Source organism: Poecile atricapillus, chromosome 25 (assembly GCF_030490865.1).
Source record: "Poecile atricapillus isolate bPoeAtr1 chromosome 25, bPoeAtr1.hap1, whole genome shotgun sequence".
NCBI lineage: Eukaryota > Metazoa > Chordata > Aves > Passeriformes > Paridae > Poecile > Poecile atricapillus.
The window spans coordinates 4696204-4722911 of record NC_081273.1 but is presented as its reverse complement, the minus strand read 5'-3'; the positions used below and the strand labels follow the sequence as shown (position 1 = coordinate 4722911).

The window sequence follows — 26708 nt, the reverse complement described above, 5'->3', positions numbered from 1 at the left end:
TCTTTCCTTTTTTTTTTTTTAATTTTTTTTTTCATTTTTTGCAAGGAGCTCTCTGCCCAGTTTGATTCCAATCCCTGAATAATTCATAGCCTGTAAATAGCTTCCTCCTCCTCGGGTAAATAGAGCTTTTGTCTGCAGGGCTGGGAGCTGAGTGATGCTGCTGGGGGAGAGCAGAGGGGCTCACGGGGCCGTGTTTTGTGTCTCCCTGCAGAGTTATGTCATGCCCAGACCACCACAGGGCTCCATGAGGATTTATGGAAGATGCTCCGTGTCTTGGCGCCTCTGGTGCTCCTTCTGCTGTGGCTGATGAGGATCTGGGCCAGCCCCCATTCCCTGAGGATTGGTGAGTGCACACCTGGCTGGGGTTTGGGTTTATCCAGCGCTGTTTGGCTGTTCTGGAAGGATCCTTGGAGGGGGAGATGGCAGGGTGTCCCCATTCAGGGGGTGCTGAGGTTCTCACCTTCCTCCTGTAAGAGAAGTGCTGTTCGTGCTGAGTGGGGACACTGAGCTCCTCCCTGAGTTTTGGGAATATTCTCTCTTCAGTGTGTACCTGAAATGTAGTTTATGATGAGCTGACACACTTGCTGAAGCTCCTCCCTGAGTTTTGGGAATGTTGTCTCTTCAGTTTGTACCTGAAATGCAATTTATGGTGAGCTGACACGCTTACTGAAGCTCCTCCTTGTATTTTGGGAATGTTCTCTCTTTCCTTTTGTAAATGAAATTATTTTATGGTGAGTTTACACGAGGAGCTCCTGCCTGCACTCGTTCCTTCCTCTTGTAAATGAAATTAGTTTATGGTGAGCTGACACACTTGCTGAGCTACTCCTTGAATTTCGGAAATGTTCTTGCTTCCCTTTTGTAAATTAAATTAGTTTATGGTGACTTGACAAAGTTGCTGAAATTCCTCCCTGCATTTTGGAAATGTTGTCCATTCCTCTTGTAAATGCAATGCAGTTTATGATGAATTTCCATGTTTGCCTTGGTTTTCATGGTGTTGATGTTGCTCTTCCTGTGTGAATCCAAAGCCACCCCTCAAAGAGCCACCGAGGAGCCAAACTCGCCCCTGCCGTGTCCCACCCCCTCTCCTAAACCCCACATAAAATGAAATATTTCTCTGTCACAAATATATTTGCTCTCCATCGATGACCAAGGGGTACCAGAGCCCAACCTGCCCCCAGTTCAAGGGTGCCACAAGAAGGTGAAAACCCCAAAATTCCCCATTTGCGAGGAAGCCCCACGAGTTCAGGCTCCTCTGGGTCGTGTTAAAAAGCGTCCAGGGAGAGGCACCATCATTTTCTGCGGATTAGGGAGCAGAAATACATCCAGAAACCTGGCAGTGGAGCTCACCTCGCAGAACTGACACTTTGCTCTGTTGTTTAGAAAGGAAACTGCTTCCCCTGGCTGCTCCCCCTGCAGCCACCAGCTGCCTTTATGAGCTATTCGTTGCAGATAAGCAGCTAATCCATTCCTGTCCCCATTTGCAACTTTCACAGGTGACACACTTGAAGTGAAATTACCTCTCCCCTCTGCTGGTGGAGCATGAGGCAGCTCAGGAAATATGGGGAGGGAGGGTGGGAGCTGGCAGGAGCCTGGCAAGGGTGGCCGGGTGTTTTATGTCCCTGGAATCCCTGATTCATGTGGAGCCCTCCCTGCAGGATCCCAGCTCTGCTGCCCGCATTTCACCTTGATGGGCACATCCTCCACTCCAGCAGTCAGGGATGGGGATGGAGGGTGAATTATCAGGATGCTGAAGGTGAAAATCCTTCATTTTGCTTTGTGTCCCGTCTTTTTGGGGAGCTCTGTGGGTTTTTGGGAGTGTGGGGATAAAAGGGAGCTCCCCTGAGAGCACAGAGCTGCAAACCTGGGGTCTCTTTGTTCCCCAGAGTGAAAAGTGAAGGTGTTTGAGACCTTTGGGACTGTGATTTTCAGCTCTTAAGGGCTGGAAACTCAAATCTGTGCTGCAGCTTCCAGGTGGGAATGGCAGCTGCCTTCCAGCTTGGTTTGGTTTGGGAGGTTTGATGAGTGTTGTTCCTTCAAGCCACAGTTTCATTTTTACGGCGCCTCCAACAAAAAAAGTTAATAAAAATAAAGTGCAGAATAAAAAGAGGGGGAAAAAATATTACCAGCAGCCCTGAAATCATTCCCAAATGCATGCTTTTGGCAAGGCAGGGAGATATGGTATCTAGCAACATAAATCAATGCTCTGCATAGGGAAGGGAAAACAGACCGGCAAGAACATTTAAATATTCAAAGAAAATGCGAGCAAACGTTTAAAGCAATCCTGAAAACCATCTGATAACGGGCTGCTGAAATGCACGGGGATGTGATCAGTAACGGGAGGTGAGCTGGGCAGGGTCAGGGTGGGTTCTTCACCAGGAAAAAATGAGATTATTCCCTGCAGCTCTTGGCTTCCAGGCAGAAGGAAAGACGGTGGTGCTGAGTCAGGGACACTTGGCTTGTGAACCGAGCCCTCAGCTTCCCTGCTGCTGCTTTTTTTGGGGTTTTTGGGTGGATCTTGGCCCTGGCAGCCCTCAGTGGAGTGGAGAGGCAGCAGATTGCTTCATCTCTGAGCGCACAGTGAATTTCTGCTGCTCTGGACAGGACCCACAGCGAGTGTTGCATTGCAGTGAGCTCGAGAGGCGTCATCTGTGCAAGGAATTGAGCAGAACGTGGGCTACAGGGTGACCTTCCCCGTGCCTTTGGCTGCAGAGGAGCAGCCTGGAGGCTCCTGAACACTCTGCTTCTCTCCTTGATACACACTGGGGGGAAACCATCAGTGCAAACCTGGTTTTTTTTAAGCCTTGAATTGTTTGTTCCCTTCTGATGCAGCCCTGGAGAAAATTTCCTTGCTCCTGTTTTTTCTGGAGGCCTTGGTGGGGAAATCCAGGTCTAAAAGCTTTATCCAAAAAGGTGATGTTGTACTAAGGATGCCTTGTGTCAGTTCCCTGCTCTGTCTGGGTGAATTATTGTCTCCATGGACCTCAAAAGCTGGGGCTGATCAGGGAGGGAAGGAGCAGGCAGGGATGGGAATGTTCTCATCAGCTTTAAGAGTTCTGGGAGGGAAGGAATTGCCTCCAGGCAGCCTGGAGCCCTTGGAAAAACCAGTGCAAGGCCTCCCAAAATATCCTGGGACCTCTTGCACAGGTTGTGTTGCATCCAGCCACCCCAAAAACCAAAAATCCTCAGCTCCCTCCTGGCCTCCAGGGTAGCATCTTCCCCTGGCCCTGCTTTCCTGCAGCACTCAGTGTGTGGGAGCAGCTCTGGGTTTGTTTTTTGTCTGTTCACTCAAGCTCAAGGAAGTGTCAGGAAATTTGCCTGAGTTATTTACTGGGTTATTTACTCAGCCTCACCGAGCAGAGCGTGGGGGCCCTAAATTGGCATTTTCTGGCTTGATTGATTTGGTGTGCTAAAGAAGCTCGTTTAAAATTCACACCCCGGCCAAAATTACAGTTTATCCACGGAATTGCCCTCACCAGGAGCAGGATCAGGAGCCCTGACAGAGGATCTGCTGACAAACTCCTTGCAAGGCCTCCTGTAGCCTTTCAGGATTGCCTGTGCCCGTGAAAATCCCTTCCCTGCCTCTGCATCCCAGCTCTGCAGACTTTACACGACAACTCCAGCATCTCAGGGGGTTTTTGGGGCTGAAATTTGATGATTTCCTGCCCCATACCCAGGGGCTGTGCATCCACCTCTGGCTCAGCTGTCATTGCTGTCCCAGTGCTTTGTGGCTTCACCCACCAGAGAAGCAATTTCTAGTCCAAGTCCTCATGAGCCCCACCCTGATGTTGGGGTGTCACTGGAAATGTCACTCTGGGTAGTTTGTCCTTGTTTCTAGGCATGATTCCAAAACTCTGGAGTGCCTAAAGGGCTGTGAATCTCCTGTGTCTGCTCTGATGGTGGAACTAGAATCACAGGATCATGGAATGCTTTGGGTTGGTTTGAAGTTCCAGTTCCACCCCTCTGCCATGGGCAGGGACATCTCCCACTGTCCCAGGCTGCTCCCAGCCCTGTCCAGCCTGGCTTTGGGCACTTCCAGGGATCCAGGGGCAGCCACAGCAGCTCTGGGCACCTGTGCCAGGGCCTGCCCACCCTGCCAGGGAACAATTCCTTCCCAATATCCCGTCTAAACCTGCTCTTTTTGAGTTTTAAGCCATTCCCCCTCATCCTGTCACTCCAAGCCCTTGTAAAAAGCCCCTCTCCATCCTTCCTGCAGTTCCTTCAGGCACTGGAAGTGAGGTCACTCCACAGCCTCCCTTCTCCAGGCTGAACAATCCCAATTCTCTCAGCTTTTCACGTCAGGAAGATGTTCTTGGGGATCCCCCAGAGCTGTGGGGAGCCCCTGGCATTCAGCTGTGTGCAGCAGGAGGTGGGAAGGGGCAGGGCTGGAGCTTTTTCTGCATGGCTGTGTTTGTGTGGTGCCCCTTTATTCCCATCCCTCTGTCACGGCCGTGGGTAACAGCATCGTTTGTACGGCCCCAATCCCTGTGTAATCACCCTCCTGAGGGGTTTATGATATACTAAAGCACTTTCTCAGTGAGTAAAGGCCCCAGAGCTGCCCTGCTGGGTGCAGTTTGTCCATAGCTGTGTCTGAGCTGGAGGGCTGAAGCAAGGGAAAAGCGAGCATTAAAGACTCATGAGGTAAAAATGAACGATAAGGACAGAGGAGTTGTGGATAGATCAGTTCAGCTCCCTCAGGACACACTGAATTCTCCTGCAGGCACCGCAGGGAAGATCCCACAAGGCAGAATTAGCATTTTAAAGGGTGCTGGTGGCTCTGATGATGAAGGTGCAGCCAGTCCCTGGGTGCTGGGGAAGGTGGACGCTGATGTCAGCGGGTACCAAATCCTTCCTCCCAGGTGTCAGGACGAGGGGCTGGGGGGAGAAACCCGGCTGTGCCTTTGACTGGAGGCAGGCAGTGTGGCTTTGTGGCACATTTTGTGCCGTGCCCAGCTCCCCACCTCCTGTTTGCAGCTGGCTCCCACAGCTTGAAACTCCTCTTCTCCCTCCTGCTGGAAACATTTAACACACACAAAGCACAAACTCCTTTCCTGGTGCAGCTCTGCCTTAGCCAAGCCCTTTGTGGATGCTGCTGATGGATCTGGAATGAAGTAGCCGTGGATTTGCTGTTCCCCAGCAGAGGAATGGCCTTAGCCTGGCTCTGAACCCGGCCAGGCTGCTGTGTTCAGCCCAGAGCACAGGAACAATCTGCAGGGCTCACATGGTGGTGCTGTTGCTGGAAAACCTCTCCACTTGTCACTGGGATAAGTGTTTAATCCCAGCCTGGCATGGGGAGTGGGGTGGGAGGAAGGCGTAGTTATTGGGATACAATATTAATATTTCCCCCAATATTAAAAAGAGCCAGTTAAGTTCATTAAAACGAAGTAGCTTTGTAGTTATTTATCATTTGCTGCTGGGGAGTGGTGAGAAGTAGAGAAAAATACAATATTCATCTGCTATCTGCTCTTTCAATTCTGTTCTGATTATTCTTCTTGGAGAGCGATGTCTTATTTATGGGTTTTGAGTTATGTGCATAAATAGATTTTTTTTTTTAAATCACCTGTACAGATGCCAGGCCCTTCAGCAAAGCCTCATTTAGACTTACAGTGAATCACAAATGGTTTGGGTTGGAAGGATCTTAAAGGTTACCCAGTTCCAATGCCCTGACACGGGCAGGGACATCTTCCACTGGTTGCTCCAAGCCCCATCCAACCTGGCCTTGGGCACTTCCAGCATCCAGGGGCAGCCACAGCTTCTCTGGGCAAATGTTATCCTTGGATTCTTTGCAGTTCTCCCCAGGTGTTGTGCTCCTGTGTTCCAGCACTGGGAAGAGTGGCTGCCACTGCCCCATCTCCTTTACCCTCCCTGTCCTGAGCGATCTCGTTACGGCAACTCATCCACGGAGACCACTCAAGGATAAAATGAGATGGTTTTTATCAGGAAAAGGCAGCTGAAACTGTTCAAAGAGGGGCTGGTGACTGGTGCAGTCATTTATCTACCCTGCTTTTCTCTGGAATGATCCTGTGGAAGGTGTTCTCTTGAGTGCTTTTGCTGCAGGATCCTGGTGCAGGGTGTTGAGGCTCAGCCGGGGTCGGTGGTGGGCACCGGGCGGTCTCCGTGTGCAGGTGGGAGGTTTGCACGTTATTCCCACTAAACCTGTGGATGCAGATTTTCCTGGGGCTGTGCTCGGCACCCTGGCAGCCTGCAGAGGCAGGAGAATCATTCTCACCATGGAAGTGTGAGCAGAAACTGCGGGAGGAGCGCGAGCGCTTCCGAGCGGGAACCGGGACCAGCCGCCAGTGGGTTCCTGAGGGAGGCACAAACCCTGAGGGATTCACAGATCCTGAGGGATGCACAGATCCTGAGAGATCACAGATCCTGAGGGATCAGAAACCCTGAGGGAGGCACAGGTCCTGAGGGATCACAGAACCTGAGGGATCACAGATCCTGAGGGATTCACAGATCCTGAGGGATTCACAGATCCTGAGGGATTCACAGATCCTGAGGGATGCACAGATCCTGAGAGATCACAGATCCTGAGGGATTCACAAACCCTGAGGGATCAGAAACCCTGAGAGATCACAGATCCTGAGGGATTCACAGATCCTGAGGGATTCACAGATCCTGAGGGATGCACAGATCCTGAGCAATCACAGACCCTGAGGGATCAGAAACCCTGAGGGATCAGAAACCCTGAGGGATCACAGATCCTGAGGGATGCACAGATCCTGAGGGATGCACAGATCCTGAGGGATCAGAAACCCTGTGGGATCCCAAACCCTGAGGGATCACAGACCCTGAGGGATCACAGACCCTGAGGGATCACAGACCCTGCAGCCCTGCTTGGCTTTGATTTTCAGCAGTGGGAGACCCCTTTCTGGCAGAGTGACAGGACTGGGTACCAAAGAGGGAGGGATTGATGGCTCCCTTCATCATTTGGGGGTTTTTACACAGATTTTATGTGTTCAAGGTTGGATGAGTTTGGCTTAAGAACCAACTGAGCCTCATCCTGCAGGGAAACTTAATGGAAAAAAGAGGGGATTTGGTGCAGAGCAGAAAAAACTCCATGATAAAAAAAGGGAATTGGTGCAGAGCAGGGAAACTTCATGGAAAAAAAGAGGGGATTTGGTGCAGAGCAAGGAAAGTCCATGGAAAAAAAGGGGATTGGTGCAGAGCAGGGAAACTTCATGGAAGAAAAGAGGGATTTGGTGCAGAGCAAGGAAAGTCCATGGAAAAAAAGGGGATTGGTGCAGAGCAGGGAAACTTCATGGAAGAAAAGAGGGATTTGGTGCAGAGCAGAGTGAGCTGCCCTGCAAGGAGAAGATGTCTAGGCACCAGGCATGTCCATGCCCAGCAAAGCAGTGCCCCTTGCCTGGTGTGGGAGGGCTCTGCCTCTCTCCAGGCTGCAGCTTTGCCACATAAAACATAATGAGCTCCTCGTCTCCAGCGGAGGAATCCGGCACTATAATAATATGAATAATAAATAATAAGCAGATTTATATTTTAGATCAGTGCCACAGGGCACGGAGCGAGGAGGGATGGGGAGTCAGCCAGACAGATCATCTCTTTCCATCTTTTGCACCTCTGTGGCGGAGTTATTTTTCCTGATCTGTTCCTATTCATTAATGTCCGAGAGGCAGGTTATATTACCCACCCCAGGAGGCCTTTAAGCTTTGTTTTGATTCATTATATATCCACATACATATTATATAGATATAGATCTCTCTGTGCAGAGCAGCTGGATGGGGAAACCGGCTGGTAGTTATGGAAAAGAGCCACGTTACTTAAGCAGCAAATCAACGTTCTATTTCTTCACTCTCTTGTTTATTGAAAGCCATTTAGCCACCAGCACGGGGGAAGCTGCGGTGCCCCTGGGCACAGCAGCAGCTGCTGCCCTGGCCTGTGTGGCTTGGTGGTTTTGGAAGGTGACTGGGTTGGAAGCAGGTGCTAATTCAGCAGAAAAAGGGAAATTTAAGGAGAGGAGCCAGGGAGAGAGGGGTTGGTCAGTGGGGAGGTGACATTTGTCTCTTCCAGGCACAGTCCTGAGCTGTGGCAGGGTGATGGGCATGGGTAGGTGCATGTGCAGAATTTTGTATCAAAGGTCTGCTTTTTTACATTTGTTCCTGAATATTAAACATTCTCCCTGAGCCAAGGATCAGGATCTGAGAGTCATGTAACTTGTTTTATATCTAAATACAGTTCCTGCCCCTGGGCAGCACTTTGTGTATTTAGCTGCTGAGCCACTTTTAATACAGATCTTTTTGCTTCCCACAGAGGAAGCTACTGATAGCAAGATCCACTCTGCAATTTCTTTCATTATTTTTTCATATATATATATGAATAAAAAAGTCAATTACATGAATGAAAGATCCTTGGTTGCCTGCCTAAACAGCTGCCAAAATGAATTCCAACTTGGAGCCAAATTCAGCAAAGCTGGAATTTCTGCAGAGAGCTCCAGTGTGGCGTGAGATGGGATTGTGCAGGAGGCTGCATTACAGATTCCTGCTGCCCAGCCCCTCGCCCCTGGCTATCCGTGTGGGCAGCCAGCAAGGATGGATTTCACTTCTCTGCAGGGTTGGATTAAATCTCCTCCTCAGAGCCACCACGCTGCCAGGCTGCTGCCTTGGCATCCAGAGCACCTGGGCTCTTGGAGCTCCAAATCCCTTCCTCCCCACAGACCAATTAACTTGTGTGTAAAGAATCATCTGGAGTGAGCAGGAGAATTTTGGGGATGTGGGCAGGAGCTGGGTGGAGTTAGAAAATCTGGATAAGCACAGAGAGGGAGGCAAATCCTCCACAGAGGCAGGAGCAGTTCTGGGAATGGCTCCTGAGGATGGGGCAGCTCTGGATGCCTGGCTGAAGAACCTATTCCTTGTTTTTAGGGAAATGCAGGTCTGTAGTGAGCACAATGTGATTTGAAGGTCCTTTTCAGGCAGTGAGGGGGAGAGAGCCTTGCCTTATTTTAGGTAGGTGCCCAATTTCCTCAAGGTGAGTTGAGATAAAGCCGAATTTGTCACCTGGGAGCTGTTGGAACCTTTCTGGGAAGGGCAGGGCGAGGATGGAGATGGGAGAAGGAAGACAAAAATCCACTCCAGCTCCAGCCTGTCGGAGCAGAGTTGAGATCCCCACCCTGGCAGTGCAGGGAAGGGTTTCTTTGTGCTCCAAGCCTTGTGCTCGGGGTTTCTTCCTCCTGCTCTGTTACTCTTGGCACGTTCCCTCTGTGGATGGGTGGGTTGCAAGCTCAGGAGCTCTCCAGGCTGAGCTCAGTGAGGTGTTAAAGCCCTCTTGCCGAGCTTTAGGCACTGCAGGGCTGCTGGGCAACCTTCCCAGAAGAGGAGCTTTTGACCTAGCAGGGCACTTATCTGGAGTGCCCCTCTGCAGCTAATTGCTGCTGGCTTGCTGTCAGATCAACACGGCCCCTGAGAGGCTGAAATCCCAAATTACCCTGGCTGGCGTTCAGCAGCTCCCACTCTCCACATCCAGGTGTTGGGGACGTGCAGCACTTGGAAAAGTCCCAATTCCAGAAGGGGAGAGCAACCTGCTGACAAAGCAAGGGGAGTGCTGGGTCCTGCCCCTCCTTCCTCCCAGCTTTGTGCTCCTCTTCCTCCTCTTCTCCTTCGCAGAGACCTCACTGTGATGAGATCAAAGCTGGAAACAAACCCCACTGTGGGAAAAGGGAAGGATGGAAAGATGTAGAAGAATGAAATTTTTGCTTTTTTGTGGGATGTCAGCTGTGAAGAGCAGGGGAGCACGTGGGAGAGAAAGAAGGACAACACCCAGGGCACAATCCATGGCAGAAAGGGCTTTGAGCAGGCTGGGGAAATGGGGATTTTTGTTATTGGGACAACCATCCGAGAGCATCGTCTCACATTCAGGCGCCATCACAACCCAGAACCCCTCTTTTGGGGTGTAATTTGCAGAGGAGAGGAGTGTGGGCAGCCTGGGAGCAGAAGGTGAAGATCCTGGCGGGAGGAGAGCTCGGAGAATGCAGATGTGACAGCAGAGAGCTGGAGCTGGGAGGGATCTGAGAGCAGCAGGAGCAGCTCAGCCTGGCCTTGCCCTGACTCCAGCCCTGCCAAATGAGGGCTGTGGATGTCAGGAGGCTGCAGGGAGGGATGGCTGCTTTTCCTTTTCATCACTAATGAATTCTTCTTGCACCTCCAGACACTGTAGGGGCTTGGAGGGACTAAATGGAACTTTATGTGAAAGTGATGGCTGAATGTCAATGCTGCCGTCGGAGCCAATTTGGGAGCTGGAAAGTGCTAAAAGAATTAAGATTGTTAAATGGAAATAAGTCTACTTGGTTGAGATAAAATAGGGTTTAAATGAGTGAAATTATCAGTGGATTACCCTTGTTAGAGCACTGCCTTATTTAATAAACTGGGTTTTAATCTGCTGCGAGCATTCCTGAAGGGAAAGCTCAGCCTGTGGAGGTGCAAGGATGTGATGGAGGGGAAGGACCAGCGGTGCCAAAATCCTCTAGAATGGAGCCACAGGAGCAAGGATTTGCCCAGGAGTGCTTTGTACTTTCACAAGGATCTCGTTCACTGCTTTACAAGTGGGTTGATCTTTGTTGGAGTTTCTCTCACTCCGGAATTGGGGTGGGATCACCTAAGAGTGGGGATCACCTTGATACCTCTGCGTCCCTCATATCCCTGAGGAGCATTTTTAGGGCAGAGCCACACAGTCCTGCATCCTTTTTGGGGTAAATGGATGCACTCAGAGCTCCCCTGGAGCCCTGGCAAGGAGCGATGCAGAGGGAGCAGCCTCTTGCTGCATTTAGGAGGGAATGAAAAAGCTGGAAACCTTGAGTGCTGCAATTTTACCTGGAGAGAGAGTGCAGTAATTAGTAATGACCATTGATTACCTGCTGCTGCAGGAGCAGAGCTGGCACAGAAGAGCAGCCAGGTGCTCTGGGCCAGCTTTACCTGCCCACCTGGCTTAATGCAGGTGTCACCTGGAACCCCTCGTGTGCTCCTGACCCATCTCTCAGCCCTGAAAGCTGAACTGCTCCAAAATTTCCAAAACTGCCTGTGGAGGGAAGGACCTGATCTCTCTCAGCACTTTTGGGACTTTGATTTTTGGCTGCTGGAGCTCTGGGCCTGGAGGTGACAGTGCCTGACCTAGGGGGGAGCATCTGGAACAAGGGACAAAAGCACAAGGAGGGATGAGGCTTGATTTTCTTCTTAGTTGTGCAGCCCTGAGGTTCCAGAACATCTTGTGTTCTTTACTTGGAGGATTTGTGAATTTGTAATTTTTATTTTACTGTCAGTTTTGAGAGAGAAATCAAGTCACGAGCGGGTTGGGAGGCTCAGGTGGGATTCAGGAATCCGGGATCAAATTCCAGCCTTGGGGTAGCAAGGTTGTGGGTAACCCCCCTGGATTATGCTCTTACCTGTTCAAAGGAGTCTGTCCTCTGTAAATATTCCATTTTTGGTAGCCTTGTTGTTGCCAGAAGGGCTGATAAAGCTGGCTGCAGGCAGAGCTGAGCCCATCCTGGATTTTTATCTCCTTTGCTGGTCTCTATGCCCAAAGTTCTTGCATCTCAAGCAGGTGACATTGTGTTCAGGGGGAATTCAGAGCTGGGAGAAGTCAAGGAAGGGGCTCTGTGAGGACTCTTGCTGGAGGGATTGCTCTTCACTCTCCAGGGCAGACTCCCAGGAGCTGGGCTGTCCTGTGAAATTATTCCTGCTTTCCTGCTGCAGAGGTGCAGGCCAGGATGAATGCCTGAGCTCCAGCCCCAGGCTCATCCCACACGAGCTCAAAACTTCTGTGATCTCCTTGCCAAGCCCAGGGGGCAGTGAGGGCTGGGAAGTTGTGATGTGGTGTCAGCCTGGGTTTGTCTGAGGATCATTCATTCATTGCCTCTCTCCTGCAGTCCCCAGGACCTGGCAGGATCCGTGCTTTGGGGTGAATCTGTGCGTGCTCAGCATCTGACATCCTCCACCTTGTTCCACATCCTCAGTAATTGCACCAGGGCAGGATTGCCCCACTCCCAGCCCTTCCTTCCCCCTGCAGAGAGCTTTTCTGGTCGTGCTCAGCTGCCCCCTCTCATCCACTTTCCCATTTTTCCAGCAGCAATTCCCTTCTGCTCTGTGTCCCTGGCACTTCAGGACTTCTTTTCCTCATCCCTCGCACAGAACAGAGCCTGGCTGCTGCAGACTTCAGTATTTATTATCCTCTTTCTACCAGTTTTTTTTACCAATTACCAATATCCAGTTTCTACCCATTCCAGTGGATAGAATATCCACAGAGTGTTTTTTGGCATTCTTGGTTCTCTGGGGGCCCTGCTACATTGGCAAGAAGAACTTTATCGTTCCAGCCATGCTCAGAAATGCCATGATCTCAATGACCACAGAAGATGAAGCAAAAAACGCTGGAGTTGGCAAGGAAATACCTTGCACTGCTTGTGCAAAGTCATGAACACCCCGTGTAATACCCACCCCAGACGCCTCATGAGCCACAGCTGAGTTTTTTAGGGCCAGGAGAGGCTGCAGTGGCTTTGCCCAGGTCTCCAAGTCCCCAGCATGAGCAGTCTTTGCCACAGGACAGCTCTGGCACCAGGCAGGCCCTGTGGCTGCCCAGCTTGGCACAACTGAGGAGCATCAGCGTGGTAGGAGATGGTTCTGAGAGCCCAACTCGGATTTTGGAGCAGAAATCTCGTTTTCCTTGACTGTGATTGAAACCCTGCTCTTCCCTCCTGTGTCTGAATCCCATGGAGCATCTCATTAGGAGCAAATGATGCCTCAGGCAAGTGGAGCTGTAGAAAAGTAATCTTTATTAAGCACCCTCGGTGGTCAGAGCTGCTTGATGAGCTCCAGGGTTTTATTTGCAGGCAGCTTGGGTCGTTGTTGGGCAGGAAAAGGCTCTGAGCTCTCTCCAGTCCCTGTCTCCAGGGTGCTGTTTTCTACCTCTGCCCTCAGTCCCTTCAGCCCTGCGAACACTGCTGTCCACTCTGAGGACAAAACCAGGGAGAGCCTGGGTGGGGCAAGAGAAGGGATTCAAGGTGCCTGCAGCTCATCCTGAGTGTGACACAGACACAGATTTCCCCAGAAAAAGAAGATGTAAAGAACCCAGAGGCTGATGTGGCTTTTTGCTGGTGAGCCAGAGAGGGATGGGTTGAAGAGCTCTGGAAAATAAAGCAAGACAAGGGATGTGAGTGAAGGTGTTCACACCTCAGGTAACGCTGTTGGAGGCTCTGCTGCTGCTCAGGGTGGGATATTTCCACACTGAGCTGAAAACCTCTGCTGCCTTTGCTCCTCCTTCTTCTCACAGAATTCCCAGAGCAGCTGGGGCTGCCCCTGGATCCCTGGAAGTGTCCCAGGCCAGGTTGGAGCAGGCTGGGATAGAGGAAGGTGTCCCTGCCCGTGGCAGGGGGTGGAATGAGATGATTTTAAGTTCCTTTCCAACCCAAGCCATTCTGGGATTTTATGATTTCCTGGTTCCTGCCCTTTTGAATGACAAACTGTGACGGATCCGTGGCTGTTTGTTGTCCCGGGGCTGTCAGATTTCATTGTGAGGAAATGAGAAGCATTTTCAGGCATTAGCTGGCAGCACGGAGAGTTTTAGAGTAGCAGTTCATGCCACTGAACATGCTTTTGGAAGATGTGTCCTCATGCTTGGAGAATCAATTAACCTCGAAAACATTTGGTGGCTTGGTTTGAAGAACACTGGCTCCGAGAATTTCCTCTCCTGCTGCTAAAATCAGCCACCTTCAGCGTGAAGCATGGATGGTTTCTAGCACTGAAAGGTGAAGTGAGAACAAAAAAGAGAATAAAATAACAGCATAATGCCAGAAGAATTGAAAAAAAAAACCCCAAAAACACCCAAAAAAACCCCAATAAAACCAAAACTAGAGCATCTGTGTGACTAAAACCCCTCTGAAAAGCAGTCATTTGCTGAATATATTTTGTTTTAAATGTCCTGGCTCTGTTCTCTGCTCTTCCCCACCCTCCCCATCTGGAAACCATCCAGCATTATCCGTGCTTGAAAAGGCAGCACTGGCTGCGTGTTCTGCCCGAGCCAGCACCTGCAGGGAGCTGCAACAGGTCCCTGTCTGTCTGCTCCGTGCTTTTGGAGCTTTTTTTGGGGTGGGAAAGCAGTGGGAAAGGGCACCCTCACCTGCTCTGCTTGCAGGGTCACAAAAGCTCCTGCACTCCTGGGAGACTCCTGATCCTTGGAATATCTTCCCTCCCCTGCTGCTTGCATGGATTTCTCTGCCAGAGCTGAATTAAAGCAGCTCTGGGGGGAAAGTGTTACAACCTCCTTGACCTAAAGTTCTCACCCCAGCAGCATCATCCTTCCCTGCTCCACAATGGGCTCCAGGAGGGCGGATTTTGCTTTCAGTTGCAAAAAAATGAAAAATGCAATGGGGATTTAATGCAGGAATCGCTGCTTACATCTCTCACCTCTTCCTCCCTTCTGATTCTGGCAGCAGAGCTCGGCCCTGGGTTTCGAGGCATTCAGGATGAAGCATTTCCAGGGGAAGCACCAAATTCTGGCTTCCCCTTCTCAGAAAACCCTTCCCTGGCTACTAAATCAGAATGGATTCTGTTAAACAGCTGAGGATCTGGAAATGTAAAATATTAGCCTTGGGTTTGTGTGTTTTTCCAGGCAGGTTATCAACACCTGAGCAGGTGAATTTCTTGTTGCACCCAGAGCAGCAGGGGCTGAGATCTGTGGTTGTTCTACAGGGCTCTGCCTGGGGTTTTTCTGCTTTTTTGTAAGCCTGGGCACGCCACACTCATGCTTTAGATTTCAGTCTCAGCTTGCTAATCTGCTTTCTGACCTATAGAAGAAAATAGCTGGTAATTATTTGTTTACTTTGCGCAATTCAACTGTGCAAGAGCTTCCTTAGAAGAGCCAGGCTGGGTGATTAGGAGGGGAGGTTTATTTTATTTTGGTTTAGTTTATTTTGCCTGGCACGTTGTCTTTTCATTTGGAAGGGCTGAATTTCTTGGGGGGATTTTGCCTATTTTAGGAGGCTTGAACTCCCTGGCTGCGTTAAGGAGTGAAAAATGAAGCAGAGAGGGGTTGTGTGTGGGGGGGTGAAAAGTCAATTTTTATGTTCTGTGTTGTCAGGGTTTGGGAGATGGGGCTGGCCCGAGGCCACGAGCACAGCAGTGTCACCCTGATGGATTTGGATGGACTGTAAGGCACAGTTTTGGTCGATTATTCCTCAAATTCAGTCTGACCCCGTGCTGCACTGCAGTTCTGTGAAAGCAGGAGGGTGCTGAGCATCTTGCAAACAAAAACCTCTCTTCTGGGCTGGGATTATTCAACTAATCTCGTGATTATGGTGATAATCCCCTTTGCAGTGACACTCCTCTCCAAGGAGTTTTTCCCTCGGGCCCTTCCAAGTCCCAGATCCCATTTTCTCCTAATGCTGAAGTGCTCTATATTAAATTAAGGCACTCTCAGGGATCAGAGGTGTAAAAGTCCTGTGGTATTTAAAGCTTTGGAGTCTTTTGCCTGCCTGACCCTCCTGGGGCTCGTGGTGGGGATGGAGGGGAGGGGCTCTGCTCTTGCAGTAAAGATGGATTTTTATATTTTACCCCCTGTTTTTGGAGCACAACAAGCTGTGGGCAGTGTCACAGGCTGGCCAGTGATGCCCTGGACACTCTGGCTCGGAGGGCCAGCTGATTCCAAGTAGGATTTTCCTGCAGGGAAATCAGCCCCTTTCCCTCTCCCGCTGCCAGGTGCTCGGCAGCAAATAAATATTTTGCTCACAACTCATTGGAGGTGGCATCTAACCAGATGTGCTCTCACTTGGTGCGGCAGGAGATTTATTTGGTTGTCCATTTATAGCTTATTATTTCCTGCTGTCTCCCCCCTCCCCAGCCTAATAGCAGTTTGCTATCCACCAGGGTATACATTTTCTTCTGATTAAGTGCCGCTTAGCCGTTGGCTGCTTGCTCATTTTACTTTTATAGACACATTTACAGAGGCACAAGCGCCCAGGAGCAAGGGTAAGGAGAATGGAGACTCGCAACAGCTTGATTAGATTGGATTTTAATAAAGTTTCCAGCTAAGCTGCAGCACAACTATTCCTCAGTGTGCTGATGATCTCCAGAGGTCCCTTTCAGCCCTGATTATTCCGTGCTGCTGGGGAAGGGGTTGCACAGCTCCTCACCTGGGCAGTGGGAGAGAATTCCCGTGGCATCCTTGACCAGCAGGGAGCTCTGAGCTCTCAATACCTCCGAGCTCATCTCTCTGGGGCGAGGAGAGATTTTTCTCCCGTCTTTCCGCAGCTGCTAATTAGTCGCAGATGATGAGATAATTTATAAAAATTAGGAGCGATTTTCCCTCATTGTGCTAATATAGCTTGGCAATAAAACTGCTCTTTTAAGGGGGTGACTTTTCCCTAATGCAGGGATCAAGGCTAAAAATACATCCCCGTGTAAGGCAGCAGAGAGGGGGAGCGTGCTCCATCACCACACGCTCTTCCAGAAGTTCATGGGAACCTCGAGAAGGAACTCAAATTGAAATGCAAATCCCAGCCTCGCTGGTTGGGAAGGAGATGTTTGATGGTGTCACCTTGGTGGCAGGGATTGGGGAGGAACCAGAATGCAGCAGGAGGCCCTGACATGGAGCAGACAGCGCGTGTGCCACGGGGGTTTTGGCAGGGGATCAGCACAGGGAAGGTCTCTGCTCTCCCCTTCCCCAGCAGTGCAGAGCGGCAGAGGGGGCTCAGCTCCCAGCTTTGCCTCTGCTGTGCCACTGGGACACGTTCCCTGCAGAGCTGATGGCGCTGGGATTTGTTCCCAATGCCATTTTTGTGTTTGGAAGGTGCTGTTTGCCCCTTTGGCTGGTTCAGGGTCGAGCCAAGCCCGTGCACACGTGTCTGCTCGGTCTAGTGGGAACTGAGAACCTGGGGGGGTTGCTGTGGCAGCTGTTTGGAAAAAGACATTCATTAGGCTGAAGAATGAATTTTCCATGAACTCAGAAGGCCTCCAGCGCTCCCTCAGGCTCCTAATGATTTTGTCACAGTGTTAATCCCTCAGGTGAGTGGCGGCATTTTGATATCAGCAAACAAATTACGTTTTCTGCGGCGATAACCCAATCCAGAGTCAGGCATGAGAGCAGAAAACAATTCATCAGCTTCTAATGGGGCCTGCAGAAAGCAGGCAGGGCTGGATCCAGCCACAGGGTGCAGCTCCCTGTGTCCCATGGCATTCCAGGGAATGTGTGTCCACACAGGACGCCTCTACAAGCACACCCAGGTAACCTGGTTTGGTTTTTAGTCACGCTCAGGATGCCCCTTCCTGACTGGAATTCTGTATTTTGAGAGGTAATGCCTGTGCTAGAGAGTCTACAGGAAGGCAAATCCCAGTGAAATGGAGGCAAAGAGGATCAGCTGTTTTTTTTGCAACAGGTGATTGAGGATGTGGTGGGTACAGAAAGTTTTCACAGATTTAAGGGGAAACTGGGGAGAGAAGAGCACTTAGGAGTTATTAAATATATAAACAACATCAGTTTCAGAAGTTTCCTAACCTGAGAGTAGCCCAGGGCCGGGAAGCTGTTAGCAGGAATTATTGGATGGACTTTTGCTTTGACAGTAACATTTGTTCTTACAATCCAGATATGAGGCAGAGGCACAGAGAAAATGAAAGGAGTTGCCTGTAGCAAGCTCTCAAATTAACACCTCCATCTCCCAAGCCCCAGCCTGGTGCAGTGTCCATCAAGGCCTGGGAAGTGTGGAAATGTGCCTGGGCTGTTAGCAACAAACAGAGGAGAATTGTGGCAGCAGTGACGCAGGTGCAGAGGGTGAAACCAGCAGGGTCAGGGATGGGAGCAGCACCTGGGAGCTGGAAAATTCAGCTTGGAATCATCCCCTGGTTTGGTGGGGGCAGAATTAATGTAAACCTGTTTGGGTTTTGTCACATGAAAGCACCCCCCCCTCCCAATTCCACAGCTGAACATTCAGTTCTGCTTTTTAATGCCATCCTTAAATATCTCCTTTGTCTCTGGATGGTTCTGTTCTGCTCTTTCTGGTGGGATTATCTTGCTCTCCCCATCTCTCCTGCACAGCTTTAGTTCCTAGGAGGAGCAGGCTGTGTTCATTCAGCCTCTCTGGAGATGTGAATACACAATTCTTTCCAGCATTTTATTGCTCTCCCTTCTCATTTAAGGATCTTTACAGTTTTGGGTGCTTTGCTTTATCTGTGTCAGACACAGAGCCATGAGCACAACCTGGCTGGGACTCCAGGAGTTCACCATACCCTGGGTGAATTTTATCTGTGATGTGCCTTTCAATCTCCCACAGTCCTCTCTAGTTCAGTCTCTCAGACATTTTTTTCTTTGGTTTTCTTCATTTTTTCTTCTTTTTTTTTTCAAACTCAGAGCCTTCTGATGGTGCTGCCAGCAGCTGTGTGGCCTCAGGCTGTGCTCTTGTCCAGCATGAGTGAGGAAACTGGAGTGAGGTGTGGACAAGAGGCAGAGCTGGGAAAGGGGCACGAAAATTCCCATGAAAATCAGGGAATCTGAGCTGGAATTTGGACCAGCTGGACTTGTCTCCTTGCATCCTTTAAATCTTTTCTTCTGTGACAGTTGCAAGAATGTTATTAGGCATTTATCTACTTGGATATGGCGTATCTATTTATCTAGAGAGCATAATAAATAATCCTGATTTAGATCCATCCATCCAAACATTAGCAAAGTTGTGATAAAATCTGATCCTTTTATGCAGGGAACCCCTTTTACTGTGTTTCCTTCTGCTTTCATTCCTTGTTCTCATATTCCTTATGTTGCATGCAGAATAATTTGGTGTATTTTCTAGGATCCTTAAGCAGAAACTTTGGTTGCTATTGAGAATCAAATCACAAGGTTAATTACGTTTATTTTGCAACTGGAAACAAATGTTAACTTGCAAAGGCAAAAACGCAATTTCACTGTATTTGAATTCCTCTGATTATCAATGGAATGGGCTGGGATGGAATGGAATGGAATGGAATGGAATGGAATGGAATTCCAGCTGGTCCAGAGGCTGCAGGGAGATTAGGAAACCTTTTGTGGATCTGAGAGTGTGTGATGACAGCGTGGGATGGGAAAAGCAGAGGAGGGAAGGGTGGAGCAGCGAGAGGATGAGGAGGGAAGCACTCACCTCTCATTAGCAAGTGCTGCTTGCTCTTTAAAAGGGAAAAACCAAACCTCCTGGGCCCCCTGGCCCTGCAGGGCACTAAAATGAGCACTCACTAGTGGCTGAATCAGAGGCTCCACACCTTCATTGCACTTGTAAGATCAATGGGTGTTTCCCAGCTCTGCCAGTTGCTCTGAGCTGTGGGATATCAGCACAGCCTGCCTGTGCAGAGGTTTGTGAAAATGTCAGGAGCCCATTAAGACACTTTTCTTGATGGGCCAGACCTTTCCTGATCTTCCATGCAGGGCATTCCCAGGGCCACAGCCAGGTGAGCTGCTGGCAGAGGTGTCCTGGAGCAGAGCAGCAAGGTCAGCTCATGATGTAAAAGTCCACGCTACTGAAATGCTGCTGAGGAGAATTTGTAGCTTCTGGACTGCTGCTGGGAGGCCTGGATGTAAATGACAACGCAGCTAATAAGGTCTAATTGGCTATTAAAGGAGGAAGCAGCCCTGGAGATGCTGAGGGCCAATTAACCCTGGGAGCCTGACACTGCTGCTGTGCAGTGATGTGTGAGCCCCTTCATAAACAGAGAGAGGACGGGGGCACTGCAGGTCCTTACCCAAATCCTCTGGAAACTGCTGGGGTATCTCAGTGCTCACTTGCAAGTGTTCTCCTGTCTTTGTAGTCAGTGGATTCAGTGTCTGGGCAGTGCAGGCGCCCCCCTAGAGACACCCTGTGGGCATCAAAGCAGCCCTGGTGAGGTGGAACTTCTCAGGAGGCTGATTTTTCAAACTCTGCTCAGCTCTGGGGGACTGAAAGCCGAGTCAGGTGAGGTGGATCCCTGGGGAAGGCACATTCCTGCATCAGGCTGTGGTGGAGAAGAGTACCAGTGAGAGCAGGTGCCAGCCCCAAGGCTGGGGACCGGGGCGAGGCAGGGAACTCAGGGATGCTGAGGTGGATCCTGAGCAAGCCAAAGGCTGTGGAAGCCACCAGGGGCTGTGGGAGGCTCAATCAATCATCCTGCCTCAAACACCGGCGGAGATCGGGGCCGTGGGGAGCCCGGGGTTTGACACAGGCTTGTTGCTAATTTGAATAAACAAATTGTGTCTAATGGCTTTGTCTTCTAATTGATGCCAGTGCCGTCCCGATAAGGGAAAGCAGAGATATTCGGTGTTGCAAAGGGAGCTACCTGATTTCATAGTCTGTCTCTGCTAGGAGTGGCCAGGCAGAAAATGGGATTGGGTGGATTTGATGAGGAATTGGGAGTTGGGAATCTCAGCATAATGTGGACCATGTCTCAGACTTTGGAGTCTATTGCATCTTAATTGCGTGAGGGTGGCTTTGTGTGCTGCTCTTGTGATGATGATCTTTCTCTCGTTCTTCTTCCTCCAATTGATTATATTCTAATTTCTGCATTTTTAAATTTTATTATTTCTAATTTCTTTGTTTTTGCTTCTCTGAACTCTGAGCTTTCTGAAATCCCAGGATTTCAATCTGAGCAGAAGATGAGTTCAAAGATGCGGCTCAGCTCCTGGACTTGGAGCAACTGCAGGCTGATGTTGTTTGATGTTGATGTTGTTGATCTGCTTGGCTTTTTGCAGAGCAGAGAGAAGGGGACTGTGCCTGCAGGGTCTGTCCCACAGGGACACCCATGACCTCCCAGTGGAGGAAATGAGGCTGAGATCAGCCCAGTTCTCACTGCAGTTTTCCATGGAAAGCAGGATGGAATTCCTGTCCTCGATTCTGGTGATCCCCAGGGACGCTTCTCTTGTCTTGTGTCGAGGAAGCAGCTGGAAAGAAGATCCAGTGCTGACCTCAGCAGTGCAGACAGACTGATCTTCTCCCTCAAACCTGGCTAACACATCCTTTAGTCTGTCTGGGCCATGAGACTCCAAGTTTGTGGATTTGCTGATTTAGAGATGACCTGGCCTGAGCTGGAATTCCCACTGACAGAGCCAGGAGTGTGCTGGGAGCCCTCCAGAGTGGGGACCTGCCGAGCCCCTGCCTGACCCTTTGGGCAATGGGGAGCAGCACAGGGGCCTCAGAGGGTGCTTTTTCTCCTGACTCAGCTCCAAAAAGAGACAAAAGCTCCTTTCAGCCACACAGCCGGGAGCTCTTTGCTGAAATAATTTCTGTTACCTTTTATCTGCCTCAGAGGAACACTTAAAAAAAAAAATCATCCTGCCCATAGCGGGTAACCTGATGAGCCTAATTTGGTGGTATGAAAACACAACCACTTGGAGGTTTCCAATCCATGTTCTGGCTAATTAGATCCACTTCCCCTGCTAGCTCCTGCCCGCTGTGCAGTGTTGTGTGTGCTCAAACACCCCAGCACGAGCAGGAGCGTGGTGCCCCTTGGTTAATGTGTGTTTTGGCTGGTGGGTTTGGGAGGCAGGGTTGATGCTGTTCGCTGTCCGGCCAAGGGAAGAGGCTGCACCAGCTCAGGCTGTAAAGCAGCTGCTGGTTCTGCAGGCCTGGGGGATCCTGCTGGTCCCTTTGGGCTTGTGGGGTTGTTTGTTTTGGTAAGCTGGGCTTGCAGGCAGCTCTGGAGAGGTCTGGGGGAGGAAGGATGAGGTTCTCCAAGGGGGCTGTGGTGTCAGGGTGTGAGTGGCAGCACTTCAGGGCTTGTGCCCGGGCAGAGAACACTCAGCAGCTCCAGGTCACTGCCACTTCCCATCAGGAGACACGGGGCTGATGGCATCCTGTCCTCTGGCCCTGGAAGGGTGTCCAAGGCAGTGTAGCCATTGCCTCTAACCCTTAAATTACAGCTGCTGGACTGGACTGAAAGTTCCATCCACAGAGACAGAACAGACTGAACAATTTGTGTGTCTGGGTGCAGCCTGGGCAGAGCGAGAGCTGGCAGGGACCAGCTACAGCTCACAGGTCTGGGCATCTGAGTAACACTTCCATGCCCAGGGCTGGCACTTTGGTGCCTTTCCCATAAAAATTGGCTTTATTTGTAGAGAAAGGTGGGCCAGTTTATCATAGGAGTTGACAGAACTGCAGTTTTCCTTCCAGCATGGAAAATACTAGTGCTGGAGGAGCCCAGAGCACTGAGGGAACTTTCCTGCCCTCCAAGAGATTGTTTTGTGTCCACTTAGGGATGCCAGCAGCGCGTGTCCTGCCTGCACAGCCCTCCCAACACAAACAGCACCGGTGGGGAAACGGCGCAGAAATTCAGCAGGGTCTGGCTGAGGTTTCCACCCAGGCAGGAAATAAATTGGCTGCTGCTGCTGCTGTTCTCTTTTCTAAAGTGGTGCCTGGAATGGGGCCAGCTCTTTTCCCTGCTCTGGGAGACACCCATTGCTTCTCCAGGGAAATCTGGGAGGGCACCTGGGGAACGGGATTGGCTTGTGGGTTTAGCAAGCAGCGGGATGCCGCAGAGGTTAATTGCATCCGGCTGAAGCGCTGCACAAACCGTGAATTTTGGGATGAAAAACGGCTGCAAAACCAAATCCCTGGTGTTGCAATCTGCCCTGGACTGGCCTCCCCCTGTGTGTGTCGGGGTGAGGTGTCTGGGCAGCAGATAACAGCACCTCATCCGTATTCATGCCCCGGCTCTCCTGCGGGTGGACATCCGTGCGCTGATGAGGCCGAGAATATCGTCACTTGTGCCTCTAATGGCCGAGCTCACGCTGCAAATTCCGGCTTAAACGGAATCTGATGTGCTCAGAAGCTGCACAAGTCTCTGATGGAAAATGAGATCTTAGCAGGAAGCCTAACACCAAACAGAAGGCTCTTTATTGACCATGGGATGCTGCTGTTGGAAGGGGACTGCAGGTGGCTGTTCCTGTGTAGTAAAACATGTCAGGCTGATCTGGATGGGATTTTTTGTTTTTGTTTTTTTTTTTCAGACAGTTAAGAAAGCAATAAAGTTAAATTGGTAGGACTGTCTAATGTGATTACAGCAAGATGGGGATAAATGTGGTTCCATTAGAGCTTGTTTTGAGATGGGAGGCTGTCATTTTGTGATGGAAAACTGAGATGACAGCGAGTATTGGTATTCCAAGGGCCTTTTTCTAAGGAATGACCTGCTCTGTCTTTTTGACATCAAACATATGTATGCATAAGGAGAGCGCTGGTTTGTGTTCTGGTGCAGCTCCACTTTTAGTCTGAAGTGTTCTATCAAAAATTTTATGAGGGAAGGGAAAAAAAACCTTGGATGAAAGTGCTTGAATGGGGAAAGGTGGCTCTGGGCAGAGCCTGCAAATTCCAGCTGGGGGAGGATGGGCTGTGTAGGGCTGGGAGGGGCTCAAGCTGAGCCCAGCAGTGAAGGTGGCTCCTGGCCACGGGCTGGTGCCTTCAGGGCATCCCAAATCCCGTGGTACCACTGTTCATGGGACACTGGAGATCTGGTGGGAGCTCCTGAGCTGGGGGGCAGGACAAACCTAATCTGATCCTGCCTTTGAGGCTTCGAGTTTTGGTTCTGTCTTGGGGTAATGCCAGTCCTCAACCAGTCCTGGAGCCAGGATTCTGAGTTTCCTCTCCTTGCTATCCACACTTGATAAGAGATCCAGAACTTGCTCCTTGTCTCTTCCAAGAGACAGCTTCCATCAGCTTCCATCTGGGTCCTTTGTGTCCTGGCTCTAACCTCAGTGTTGGTTGTTAAATGTTTCACAGGGACTTCCCACTGCCCTGGGATGTTAATTAAAATATTTCCAGCCTAAAAAACTCCCCCAAAATCCCTCTGCATTGTTGGTATTCTGCAAGGAACTACAACATGGATTGGTGTTTGTGCTGGAATCTCCTGGATGGAGCCACACATGGATTGATTTTTCCTGGTGGTCAGAAAGAGAGAGAAATGCAGTGTCTGACATCCCCTGTCCAGGAAGTGAAATCTGGGAGAGGAAATGCAATATCTGACATCCCCTGTCCAGGAGGTGAAATCTGGGAGAGGAAATGCAGTATCTGACATCCCCTGTCCAGGAAGTGAAATCTGGAATCTCGTGGATAGGAAAGCACTGGGAAGGAAAGGAGAGGAAAGGCACGGCCCAGATCTCACTAAAACAAAGATGATGTGCCATCAAATGAGTAACACCAGTGGAAAATGCAGGAGCTGACTAATGCTGTAGCCAGAGTAATTGTTTGGAGGACTGGAACTTCTGGTATTTAAAAGATTTAGAGTGAGCTTTCAGTAAATAAAGGAGGAATTGGCCCTGAAGTGCAGGGCTAAGAATTGGCAGCTGAGATTGAAAAAGGAGCGAGGGGGGTGGGGTGTTGCAGGTGCTTTAAGGAAAGAAAGTAATTTTTCAAACTGCATTTCACTTAATTGAGAATCAACAAGAAGGGCTGGACTGGAAAATCTTTATTCCATAGAGCAAAAATCAGCTCAGCGAGGCTGCCCTTGGAGCTGACGGGAAACCTCCACATCCCTGTGGATGCAATCCCGTGGGATTATAACATCAGACCCACTTTTTGTGCCACAAAAACAGGAGCTCATTTGCTGCTTGGTGTGAGGCTGCTTTTGCAAGGTTTCCTTGGATTTCTTTGTCTGTGTGTGGTGGCAGCCACGGCAGCTTTTCCAAGCGGGGGATGCTGTTTTCCTGGGATTATTTAATTTCCTTCATGGATGCTGGGTAGCCAGGGCAAGGTAGAAAAACCCTTTTGTGCTGGGCTTTGTTCTAGTCTGTAGTCTGGGATTTGAGGCTGTCTGGCAGAGCATGTTTGTGTAAATGAATGATCCCGTTCCCTCGCTGCCTTTATCCACCTCACCATCTCCCTGCGCCCTTCTCCAGCGATGCCTTTTCCACGGGCTTAAATCAAAGTGCAGAGCTCTGGTGGTTTGAGGCAGTCAGTGATCCTCAGGGTGCTCAGGGCCGGGGAAATGCAAGTGCCATCAAACACCAGCTCCTGACCTGGTTCTTTAAGGGGTTTGCCCATTAAGATGTGGATGTGGGGCAGGAGAAGGGGATCGTTAATGGGAGCACAGCAAAGCCCTGCCAGGTCCTAATGAGCTGCCATGCAGAGCTTTTGTAAAGATTCTTGTGGCTTCCAGAGTCACTTTTTTCTTCCTCATTTCTCCCCGGGTTGCTCTGCTCAGCATCAAGAGGACCGTGTGATGTTGAGGACAAAGGTCTGGGCGTGGACCCTGAGGCTCTGGTCACATCTGTGCCTGAAATTCGTGCTGGGACCAGACTGGGAATGGTTCTTTCTCCTCCCAGTGGTGCCCAAAGCCACGGTGGGGCTGACAGCAAGGGCTCAGAGCTGGCAGGACACAGGGGAAGATTCCATTCCAGCATTCCCAGAGCCGGTTCCCTTTCCACAGGTCCGGAGCCTCAGGTGTGGAGCTGAGCTGGGGGCTGCTGGTGCTCTGATTAATGCTGCAGCAGGGCTCGTTCTGCTGGAGAGGAGCCTTTCCTCCAGAGACATTAAATATTAATAGCAGCAATAGAGACACAGATAAACAAGAGCGAGTTATAAACTTCATTTTGAGGGCACTGCTGCTCGCTCTGGCAAACTCCTGTCGCAGCCAGCTCAGGAGCACGGGCCAGAGGCTGGGGCTGCATTTAAATATCTGCATTCCCACCTGGAACTCCAAATTCTTTACTGTTGGCCCAGCAGAAAAAAGCCTCCCTAGCCATGATCAAACCCCTTCTGGAAGGTGACAGTGACCTGCCAGCAGTGCCCCTCACGCAGCCAGAGCTTCCCCAGCCGCTGCCATCTGCGCCTTGTGTTTCCTTATTCTGCTCCAGTGCGTCTGCTCTGCTCAGGAATTTGTTCCACAGGTTCCTGGAGAGCTGAGAACTCACCTTCAAAAACCAGTCAGGTGTTTTAGCCAGGTTGTTATGAACTATCCAGGATGGGGACAGGGATGCTCTGGTAGGATGAGGCTTTCCCCACTGTGTTTGGAGCTGGGGGTGCTCAGATCTCTCTGTGAAGCCTCTCTGCAGCACAAATCACTTTATTCTTTTATTTGAAAATCTTCACGGCATGTGGTGATAATTTACAAATCACACCTGTTTAAAACCTGCCGCTTCCTGGTGCAAATAGACAAGGTTTTTGTGATAAGAGGAGTCAGGTCTTTTAGGCAGATTGTTATGAATTATCCAGCGTGGATCAGGGTGGGGATGCTCTGGTAGGATGAGAATTTCCTCTCCATGTGGTTGGAGCTGTGAAGCCTCTCTGCAGCATAAATCACTTTATTTATTTATTTGAAAACCCTCATCACACATGGTTGTAGCTTACAAATCACACCTGTTTAAAACCTGCCACTTCCTGGTGCAAATACCTGAGGTTTGAGCTGGGCAGAGAGGGAAAATCAGTCTAGGAAAAACACTAAATAATCCCAGTGCAAACTGGGAATCGGTAACGAGCCTGGTGTTTACTGCTTAAACAGCTTTCAAATGAGAAATGATTGCAAACTCATATTTTAGTAATGCAAAATACTATTGACTGAATTCAAAGTGAGAGCGTTTATAACATGTCAAGTCAACTTTTGTACTGTAATTTATATTGGATTCTCCTTCCCGAGGGGTGGCAAGGGGGGAGGCAGCTGCTGGAAACAGCTGAATTTTAGTATTTTATATGGTTTTAGGTGTTCTTTTGGCTGTATTGCACCTTGTTTTTTAGGGAGGAGCAGAGGGACATGGAAAATACAGGGGAAAAAAGAGATTTTGGGCCACCCTGCCAGTTT

At 50.1% G+C, this 26708-nt stretch overlaps 1 protein-coding gene across 1 annotated transcript in view; it reads left to right on the top strand.

Annotated features, from left to right (window-relative positions):
* GRIK4 (glutamate ionotropic receptor kainate type subunit 4) overlaps window positions 1-26708 on the top strand; it is a 132846-nt gene that overhangs the window by 20527 nt on the left and 85611 nt on the right. The window contains exon 2 of the mRNA XM_058857149.1: window positions 212-343. Within this exon, the coding sequence (XP_058713132.1) occupies window positions 212-343 (132 nt within the window). The remainder of the gene's footprint in view (window positions 1-211; window positions 344-26708) is intronic.